The 10,765-nt window shown below is 44.0% G+C and overlaps 1 protein-coding gene across 2 annotated transcripts; it reads right to left on the bottom strand.

Moving 5' to 3' along the window:
• Positions 1-656: 656 nt before the first annotated feature.
• On the bottom strand, positions 657-10,128 carry LOC122018823. 2 transcript variants are annotated; one of them, XM_042576250.1, is made up of 2 exons: positions 8,976-10,128; positions 657-874 (listed from the first exon to the last, which is right to left on the bottom strand). In XM_042576250.1, exons 1-2 carry the CDS (start codon positions 10,023-10,025, stop codon positions 749-751), a joined length of 1,176 nt encoding a protein of 391 aa, XP_042432184.1. In that variant the 5' UTR covers positions 10,026-10,128; the 3' UTR covers positions 657-748. The 2 variants fall into 2 exon arrangements, with proteins under 2 accessions (XP_042432184.1, XP_042432183.1); XM_042576249.1 differs by lacking the exon at positions 657-874 and having other exon boundaries at positions 8,758-10,128.
• Positions 10,129-10,765: the final 637 nt, after the last annotated feature.

Here is a 10,765-nt window from a genome sequence, read left to right as displayed (position 1 = left end):
AGACTAACGACCGACAAATCAGACGGGGGATACGTGCCAACATCCTTTTGAGAGTCGATGCCGCCGGCTGACGGCGTTGATGGACAGAAAATCGTACGGGAGAAGATTTCGCCGCCTTGACAGGGATGTGTTTGCCCCGTTATAGTAAGACGTCAGAAACCCTTTCTCGATGTTAGCTTTTGGGGAAAATTTGGGAATGCGCGTCTGCCCGGGAAGTGTGCAGTCAGCCCACCGAAGCTCTATATAAGGAGGGAGGTGGCCATCCGCGGAGGTACGCGCGCAGACGTCTTTTGGCACCACTATTCACTTCTTTACTTGCTCTATTTTCTCCTTCTGCTGTTGTGTGACTTGACCGTTGGAGGACCGTCGCCGGGAACCTTTTCCCGGCTTGGCACTAACGACTTGTGATTGCAGGAGCGGAGCACCTTCACCGCAGACGAAGACCCACCTCAGCGTTATTTTCCGGTGGCTATCTACTCAGCTTCAGGACAGGATCAATGTCTTCTCATTTTACTAGAACTCTTTTCATTGTGCCATCAGATATTTTATAAGTCTTTTTACATTCTGTTGATCCCTTAACAATGATGCTAATGTTTCAGGATGAAAACTTATGTTATTCATAGTTAATTTCTGGTGTCGTTCCTTCAGAGTCTTTAATGTCTCAACTATCGATCAGGGTGAACACAAATAATACAAACATTTTTTTTTATCTTTCATCAACACAATTAAAACTTGCAGAGGATGACGGTCAGCAGCAGATTGGGCAATGGATAAGGCCATTCTCATTGCACTCTTTGCATTTCGCCATCTTCTTCTGTTCCTCGTCCAACACCTTGCAACTGCCTCTGCAGTCCATGCACATGATGAACCTCACCCCTGCGCAGGCCTCGCATGCCACGGTCGCCCTTGGAAGCTCCTCGCATGCCAGAGCCTGGATCGATCCACTGATCGATCCAGCACTTGATTTTTGTCCAAAACCAAGTCCCAAACCTCCCAAACCAACATCCGGTCAACCTTGACCTGTTGGTATGTCATGCCTAGCATCTAGTCACTCCCTTGACCTGCTAGGACTCCCTTACTAAGTGTCCGGTCAATCCCTTTGACCCACTTGGACTTTTCTCTGTGCCAAGTATCCGGTCAACCCCTTTGACCTACTTGGACTTTTCTTTCATGCCAAGTATCCAGTCAATCCTTTGACCTACTTGTACTTCCCAGCACTAGATGTCCGATCATCCTTGATCCATCTGGATTTTCCCTTGCCTGGCTTCACTCACCAGGACTTTCACCTAGCTTCACTCACTAGGATTTTCCATCTGCCTAGCTTCACTCACTAGGACTTTCACCTGGCTTCACTCACCAGGATTTCCATCTGCCTAGCTTCACTCACTAGGACTTCCTTCTGCCTGGCTTCACTCACCAGGACTTTTCTTCTGCCTGGCTTCACTCACCAGGACTTTCATACTGCCTAGCTTCACTCACTAGGTCTTTCATTTTGCCTAACATCCCAGTTAGGACTTCCCAGTCAAGTATCAAGTCAACCTTGACCTACTTGACTCTTCTTCAATCAATATCTTATTGTCAAACATCTAAACCCAAACCAAGACTCAGCTTGGTTACCCAGGTCAACCTTGACCTGAGGGATATTGCACCAACAATCTCCCCCTTTTTGATGTTTGACAATACCACAATAACACTTACAATCCCATATGTAAGTTAGGCTAATCCCATAGCCTCCTTCTTCATGCCACTAGGTAATGAAAGCATAAATTAAGCTCTTCATTCTCCCCCTAAGAGGGCAAACTCCCTCTAAGTAATGAAAGCCTAACTTACTCCCTTTCATGAGTCCTTTCATTCTCCCCCTATGACCTTCCCATAGGTAATGAAGGCCTAAGCTTAACCATACATTCTCCCCCTATTGGCACACATCAACCCATCGTTGGACACACATCAACCTATGCTCCAATTCTGGGCACACTTCAACAAATCCATTTGTTGAAGACTCTCCCCCTGAAGAGTTGCTCATCGTGATCACAACTTCACTCATTGTGATCACCCGATAATGAGATCCCATACCCGTCATTATCACCTTAACTTCTCCATCAATGTTGACAAATACCCAACCTTGAGCATTTTCAACCACTTGAGTGTCCACTTGAAATAATGAGAATATCCACTCCCTATTTCTCCCCATTTCAAGTTTAAATGCTCAACCTTGAGCAAGTTCACAACAGAAGGTTAACCACCTTCCAAGGTTCATGAAAAGTAATTTGTCATGTCTTTAAAGAGTCCCTCCCCCTAAAGACATGGTGGTAACTTCTGTCATTGCACCAACAATGACTTGGAATTCCTAAACTTTTAGGAAACCCAAATTTTAGAAGTTTTGAGGTTTAAATGTTCAATATTTGAAACACACCTCAACCTAAACTTCAACTTAGCCTTCCTTAACCAATCCATTCTTGTTTTCACATGAAAACCCCCTTTGTATGTATACAAATTTATTTTAGGGTTTTGGAATGGTTACCTAGACTCAAAGATGTTCAAAGATGCTGAAATCAAGCCTTCCCAGCCAAAATCAGCAACTTGGATCGATTGGAGTTGGGTTCCAATCGATTGAACCTTTCTGAATCGATCCACTGATCGATTCAGACTACCTGGATCGATCGGCTGATCGATCCAGTGAGCTTCTGCTCGCGGGAGACTTGCCTTCTGAATCGATCCATGGATCGATTCAGGAACTCCAATCGATCCATGGATCGATCGGAGCTCTGATAGTTGCTGAAATTCCATTTCAGTCAACTTCAGAAACCCCTAGAAAATTCTACAAAAATCCAAAAATTATGAAATTTCGTGTAGACATTATTTAGGGCGTTTACTATCACGGAAAAATAATTTTCTATGAAAATACTTCATATTTTCAAAGATTGACACAAACTTGAGAACTTGCAAAAACTTTAGTGTTTTCTTCAAGTTTGTGTCTAACTATTCAATGGTGATTACTATCAAAAGATAGCCTTCACCAAGGTTTTCCAAAATCATTTTGAAAACATTTTCAAAACCAATATCCCATCATGTTCCTTGGGCATAATGCACATGACTTGTACATTAGCTTTCCCAATGATGGGAAAACACATAACTATGTGTTTTGATGAATTTAAAACTCAAAGGAATGCACTAAATCAACATCTTGAGCTTTGTTCATCATCCTAACATCTCACTTGTATATAATATGCACTAAAACACATACAAGTCACCTTATAGTCTTTGTGAGATGTAGATTTTGGTTTTTGCCCTAATCTAGGGATCATGCATATTTATCTAGGCATTTTAGAAATATTAGACATCCACCTAGGATGTCACTTGTCAATAAGTGTCGTTAAATGCCATTTGTCCTTAATTACAAGGAATTAAACTTAATGCATGATTATGTTATGGCATACATCAAAAGAAAATAATTTTCAAAAGAAAATATCCTATTGCTACATGATGTATGAATGTCATGACATGATATTTTTGGATTTTTCATAATAAAACATGAATGTAAAAATAGACATGATGTCATGACATATGATGGGCAAATAATCATGACAAGATTTAGCATAAATAAAATATACCTAGATTAACTATCTAAGTATCCTTAAAGTCTTAGCTAAACTTACACCTTAAACCTAGATTGCCCTAAAGTGCTACAAGAGAATGCCAAAGCCTAAATTTGACATTTCTAATTTCCTTGATTTAATGTATGCCAATTGAAAATAAACATGTCCTCAAATGTTGGCATATTCCATTTTTCCTCAAGAGTAGCACTTTTAAATTTAAGGCTCGGATTGCCTTAAATTGCCTAAGAACATACCAAAATCCGAACTTGATAGTTCTTATGAATTTCCCAATATGTGCCATTTAAGATTAAAATCAATTCTTCCACCATTAGGCACATTTTACTCTTTCAAGGAGTAATCAATAGGTCCATTTCATTTTCAAAGGTTAACTAAAACCTTGAAAATGCTCCTTGAGTGTCAATTTCCTCAAAGTTGGGTTAACTACCCTTCTAATCGGAGTTGACACTCTCTAACCCATCTATGGGGTAGAGAAGATGCTCCTAGGAACCCAACACCTATTGGTGCTCCTTGGATGCTCTAGGTACTCACTAGGGATAACTTCCTAGATACCTTCCTAGTGACCTTGTTGGGCTTCTTAGAAGCCTTGGTCACATTTTCTAGGTCAACTCTAGGGATAACCTCCTTGTGACCTTGTTTGTGACTTTCTTAGACTTCTTAGAAGTCTTAGTCACATTTATTGCAAAAATACTCTTAGGGATGACTTCCCTAGTATTTTTGGCTTGATCACTAGACCTAGGGTTTGTTCCATAACTATATGGAACTCTATGGTAAGAGGGCACATCCTTCTTAGCCTTTAGTTTGTATCCCAAACCTCTATGGCCATTGGATGACTTTTGTACCCCTAAACCTAGGTTATGCTCATTTTGCCCTAATAGGATATTTTCCATCCTTTTTAGGGTCTTTTCCATTTTATCAAGTCTTGACCTCAAGACTTGATTTTCTATCACTAAGTCCTTAGTTTTAGATTTTTCATTTGATTCATGAGCATATTTGTTCTTGGGCTTGTATCTAAAATCTTTAGAGTTATTGCCCAGACTTTTACCTACATTCCTAGCCTTAGGTGTAGTGGTTTTAGCATGAAAAGCTATATGTTTTTCTTTAACGCTATCATGCTTTCTATTTTCATGGTAAATAGCATTAAAATGATATAAATTAGAACTATCATGCTTTTTACCATAATGTAAAGGGGTAGGCTCAATAAATGTTACCTTCTTCTTTACCTTGGAGGCTCCCCCTTGACTAGTGCCTCCTTGAGCCTTGACCACCTTCTTCCCCTTGGGGCATTGACTTCGGTAATGCCCCTTTTGATTGCAAGAGAAGCATATAATATGCTCCTTGCTCTTCTTTGTGTTGGGAATGATCTCCTTGGGCTTCGCCTTGCCCTTTTGTGCCACTTGGCCCTTCTTCTTGGCCAATTTAGGGCACTTGCTCTTGTAGTGCCCATGTTCCCTACACTCAAAGCATATAATATGATTTTTATTTTTAATTGAAATATTTATACCTTTGCTTGTAGGGGTGGCATCTTTCCCTTTGGATCCGGAGGTAGAAGCTTCCTCTTGATCCGATCTTGATTCTCCTCCATTTGATTTTTCTTGACTCGTGGAGGTAGAAGCTTCTTCAATCTCTTCATCTCTTGACCCGGATGTAGAAACTTCTCCTTCTTCTTGATCCGGTGTCACCAAGGATTGCTCCCCCTCAATCCTAGAGGTGGAGGCTTCATCATCTTGAATATGAAACAAGGAGTATGCTCCCTCCTTGTTCCCTTCGTTGCATTCCCTTGAGGATGAAGCTTCTTGGATTTCCTCTTCTTCGGAGGTTGAGCATCTCTCAACCTCGGAGTCCTCCTCTTGGTCTTGCTCCAAAGAGTCACCCTCTCTGGATTCTTCATGATCTTGTACAGTGGAGGGGATCTCTTCATGAAGCTTAGCCAATTTGCTCCAAAGTTCCTTGGCATCTTCAAACTCTCCAATTTGTTCCAAGATGTTGCTTGGCAATAAATTGACCAAAAGCTTGGTCACTTTGTCATTGGCCTCACATCTTTGAATTTGGTCTTTGCTCCACTTGCTCCTTTTGAGTACTTTGCCCTTGGAATTTGTGGGAGCTTCAAAACCTTCCATGAGAGCAAACCGTTGCTCTATCTCCATCATAAGAAAATTTTCGATTCTTGATTTCCAAGAATCGAAGCTTGTAGATGAATATGGTGGAGCCACCCTTGTGTCAAATCCAAGTCCATCTTGGAATTGCATCTTGAAGTTGAGCTTGATAAAGTCTTGAACTTGAAGAATTTGCTTCAACTTCTTCACCCCTCTAGCTTTTCTTGTTATGCTTGACCCTTCCGGCGATGATTCCGGTGAAGAGCAACCTGGCTCTGATACCACTTGTTAGGACCAAAAGTAGCTAGTTCAAGAATGTGCAGCGGAAAATACAGAAACAAATACACCCACACTAACACTAGGATTTTACTTGGTATCCACCTCCAAAGGAGGTGACTAATCCAAGGATCCACACCACGCACGCACCCTCCACTATGAAATACTCCTTTTCGATAACTACCGAGGGCGGAGAAGCCCTACAAGACTCTCGGTACAAGAAGAAGGAAAGGGAAACAAAATACAAGCACAAAGCTTACAATGAATGCAGAAAACCCTAACCCTAGCTTCTCTTCTTGCCTTTGATCCGCCTCTTGACTTGGAGAGCTTCCAAGAACCTTCAAGAACTGGCGATCACGAGCTTTGAGAGTGCTGTGGAGGAGCTGGCGAAGATCTGAGATGAAATCGTGAAGAGATTACCGCAGCCATCACACGCCTGCAGCTATAAACGACGTCAACGGTCGGATCCCGATCGATTCGAATATTCCCAATCGATCGGGGAGGCTTTGGATCGATCCACGGATCGATCCAGAGCGCCTCTGTGCTCTGGAAAAGCGCCTGGATCGATCCGTGGATCGATCCAGCGCTTATCGCGCGAAGCAGCCGCGTCCCAATCGATCCACTGATCGATTGGGACCTCTGGATCGATCCACGGATCGATCCAGAGGCTCTCTGTTCGCTGGGACAGGTCTGGATCGATCCACTGATCGATCCAGCACTTGATTTTTGTCCAAAACCAAGTCCCAAACCTCCCAAACCAACATCCGGTCAACCTTGACCTGTTGGTATGTCATGCCTAGCATCTAGTCACTCCCTTGACCTGCTAGGACTCCCTTACCAAGTGTCCGGTCAATCCCTTTGACCCACTTGGACTTTTCTCTGTGCCAAGTATCCGGTCAATCCCTTTGACCTACTTGGACTTTTCTTTCATGCCAAGTATCCAGTCAATCCTTTGACCTACTTGGACTTCCCAGCACCAGATGTCCGATCATCCTTGATCCATCTGGATTTTCCCTTGCCTGGCTTCACTCACCAGGACTTTCACCTAGCTTCACTCACTAGGGTTTTCCATCTGCCTAGCTTCACTCACTAGGACTTTCACCTGGCTTCACTCACCAGGATTTCCATCTGCCTAGCTTCACTCACTAGGACTTCCTTCTGCCTGGCTTCACTCACCAGGACTTCTCTTCTGCCTGGCTTCACTCACCCGGACTTTCATACTGCCTAGCTTCACTCACTAGGTCTTTCATTTTGCCTAACATCCCAGTTAGGACTTCCCAGTCAAGTATCCAATCAACCTTGACCTACTTGACTCTTCTTCAATCAATATCTTATTGTCAAACATCTAAACCCAAACCAAGACTCAGCTTGGTTACCCAGGTCAACCTTAACCTGAGGGATATTGCACCAACAAAGGTCACATCCCAGCTTGTCACTTCAAACGTGCGTCGACAGGAGGCGACGCGTGGCGTGCATCGATAAGGCGATTGTCAAAGTAATTAAGGAAGCGTGCTTCACATCAATGCCTCGGGTTGGTGCGGGTTCCAAGAGATTTTGCGAAGAGCGCCCTGGCAACGACTCTAGGAGCCAACCGAGCAAGGATAGAAAGCTTGTGGATAGACAATCCTGCATGCCGGCCGACCAGCTCGCCAGAAGCACCCCTTCGAAAAAAAAAAGAAAGGAAAAAAAGAAAGAGTTCGGTGAAGGTGGGCCGACCGGCATAGTTGACCGACACACTCACAGGAAATCACATCTTCGCAACATTTTGTCCAGTCAGTCGGACTTACAACCTCCTTCGACTAGACTTAAAGGGGAGGCATGTGATCCGGTGATAATCCAGGAGGGCCCACCTCCAGGGAAGTTCAACGCTTAGGTGGTCGTCAAAGTCAAGAGCCGAAGTCCCTACAAGCCGGTCAGCCGGAAGAGTTCGGCGATCAGCTGGAAGAGTTCGCTGAAGCTGGGCCGAGCATACAACCCGATCGGCCTAAAGAATTCAAGAAGAGTTGGTTGAAACTACAATGCACTGTGACCAAAGGCACTCACGCCGCTCGGCTCAGATATACTCGAAGGAGGTTAGGGAATTGGATGGCCAGGTCGATCAAGGGAAGTTCAACTAGACTAACGACCGACAAATCAGACGGGGGATACGTGCCAACATCCTTTTGAGAGTCGATGCCGCCGGCTGACGGCGTTGATGGACAGAAAATCGTACGGGAGAAGATTTCGCCGCCTTGACAGGGATGTGTTTGCCCCGTTATAGTAAGACGTCAGAAACCCTTTCTCGATGTTAGCTTTTGGGGAAAATTTGGGAATGCGCGTCTGCCCGGGAAGTGTGCAGTCAGCCCACCGAAGCTCTATATAAGGAGGGAGGTGGCCATCCGCGGAGGTACGCGCGCAGACGTCTTTTGGCACCACTATTCACTTCTTTACTTGCTCTATTTTCTCCTTCTGCTGTTGTGTGACTTGACCGTTGGAGGACCGTCGCCGGGAACCTTTTCCCGGCTTGGCACTAACGACTTGTGATTGCAGGAGCGGAGCACCTTCACCGCAGACGAAGACCCACCTCAGCGTTATTTTCCGGTGGCTATCTACTCAGCTTCAGGACAGGATCAATGTCTTCTCATTTTACTAGAACTCTTTTCATTGTGCCATCAGATATTTTATAAGTCTTTTTACATTCTGTTGATCCCTTAACAATGATGCTAATGTTTCAGGATGAAAACTTATGTTATTCATAGTTAATTTCTGGTGTCGTTCCTTCAGAGTCTTTAATGTCTCAACTATCGATCAGGGTGAACACAAATAATACAAACATTTTTTTTTATCTTTCATCAACACAATTAAAACTTGCAGAGGATGACGGTCAGCAGCAGATTGGGCAATGGATAAGGCCATTCTCATTGCACTCTTTGCATTTCGCCATCTTCTTCTGTTCCTCGTCCAACACCTTGCAACTGCCTCTGCAGTCCATGCACATGATGAACCTCACCCCTGCGCAGGCCTCGCATGCCACGGTCGCCCTTGGAAGCTCCTCCAACAACGGCCCCAGCTTCCCTTCCTCCTCCAACTTCAGCACCTCCTCCGCGCCACCGATGAGCCTTCCCTTCACGAAAACGACCGGAATGCTTACTTCTTTCGAGCCCATCAGCGACCGTAGCTCCTCTCTGTACCCCGAGTCCATCGAGATGTCCCGCTCCCCGATCTGAACACGATGAGACTCTAAGGCGGACCTGACGGCATTGCAGTTCTCGAACGTCTTCCTGATCCCTCGCAGCGTCGTCGAGTAGAAAACCACCGTGTTCTTGCCTCCCGGCGGGCATTTTTCCTCGTAAGAGTGAAGAAATAGGGCGGAGTCCCGAGCGTTTTGGGTCCAAGGAACTAAAGTTACCTTCTTTTTGATCTTTCCCCCATCCTGCAGATGCTCCCTCTCCAGAGAAGCAAGGAGGTCGGGATCGAAGACAGGGCTAAGGCTCCTCCTTGAAGCAGAACCGCCGGAATCTCTGGCCGATGCCGACGGTGGGAGATTTCTCTTCTTCCCTGGAGTCTGCGCCGAAATCCGCTTCGCGTTGTCGGAAGGACTGAAGGGCCTCAAGATTCGGCTCAAATCAAAATCCCACCTTTTCGACTCCTGCGGCCTCGCCGATGCGTTCTCTTTCCCCGCCACCCTTCTTTTCTGCTTTGCCGGCGGACTCGAAAACTGAGGTTTCTCTTGCTTCTTGAGCGGGGTACAGAATGGCGTCTCGTTGGCGAGGTCCTCCATGAGTTCCCGCGCGTCGATAATCTCCGGCGGCTCTTCCTTCCTGGCGCTTTTCTGAAGCAAGTCAAGTTTAATCGGAGGAGGCCGCCTGCATTCCCTCTTGATGACTTCCCGTTCCTCTTCCTCCCGGTCGGACTCACACCGGTCGAGATTTAAGGCGCCGTAGGTGGTGGAGGTGAGCGATACGACATGGCTGGAGAAGTCGGAATCGAAGCCCCTGGGGAAGAAAATTCCTCCGTGGAGATCGTCGTCGATAAACGGCTTGGAAGCAACACAACCCATGGTCAGTAACTACCTCTCTCGCTCTCGTTCCCCGTCGGAGACTTCTTGCGTGGAGTTTCTGTACCTTCCAAAAGCAACGGCTACTTGCGCCACTATTTTCCCCTTTTATTTCAACCAAATTTCTTTCTAACGGTCAAAAACAAATAATGCCTTTCTTCTTTCCTTATTGTTAATGTGTATCAGTAATTGCAATATTCGACTAATATGTAATTTTCCCTCATTAATTACAGATTTTTTTTTTGTTTTGATTAAAATGTTTTTCTTTCATTTTTCTAATTACAGTTTTTTTCCTCATTAAAATGTTTTTTTCTTCCATTTTCTAATTGTTTTGTTTTGATTAATATGTTTCTCTTTAGCCAATTTAGTTATCCTTTCAACTATGGATTGAAAGAATCAAAAGCATTGAATGCTTAAAATGATTCATTAAGGGTTTTGTTCGGCTGGCACTGTAGATTTTTGAATTAATATACAACTAATACTAAGTCTGTGACCAGTTGATATTCATATTCCCATTAGTTGTTTAATTAAGGAATTTAATTTTTAAAAAGGCCAATAATGTTTTCTGTTAGACTGAAATGACACAATTAATAATAATGTAAATTAAATTGGATGAATATTTTGGAGGTCTACTGTGATTCAGATGTTTATCTTAGGATTAGTGAAGTTTGAACATTTGAATTATTAAAAAAATAATGCTAATGAACTGTAAGCTTTGAAATCTACATAAATCACCCCCAAAA

Source organism: Zingiber officinale, chromosome 9A, assembly GCF_018446385.1.
Source record: "Zingiber officinale cultivar Zhangliang chromosome 9A, Zo_v1.1, whole genome shotgun sequence".
Taxonomy (NCBI): domain Eukaryota; kingdom Viridiplantae; phylum Streptophyta; class Magnoliopsida; order Zingiberales; family Zingiberaceae; genus Zingiber; species Zingiber officinale.
This window is presented reverse-complemented; position numbering and strand designations above follow the sequence as displayed.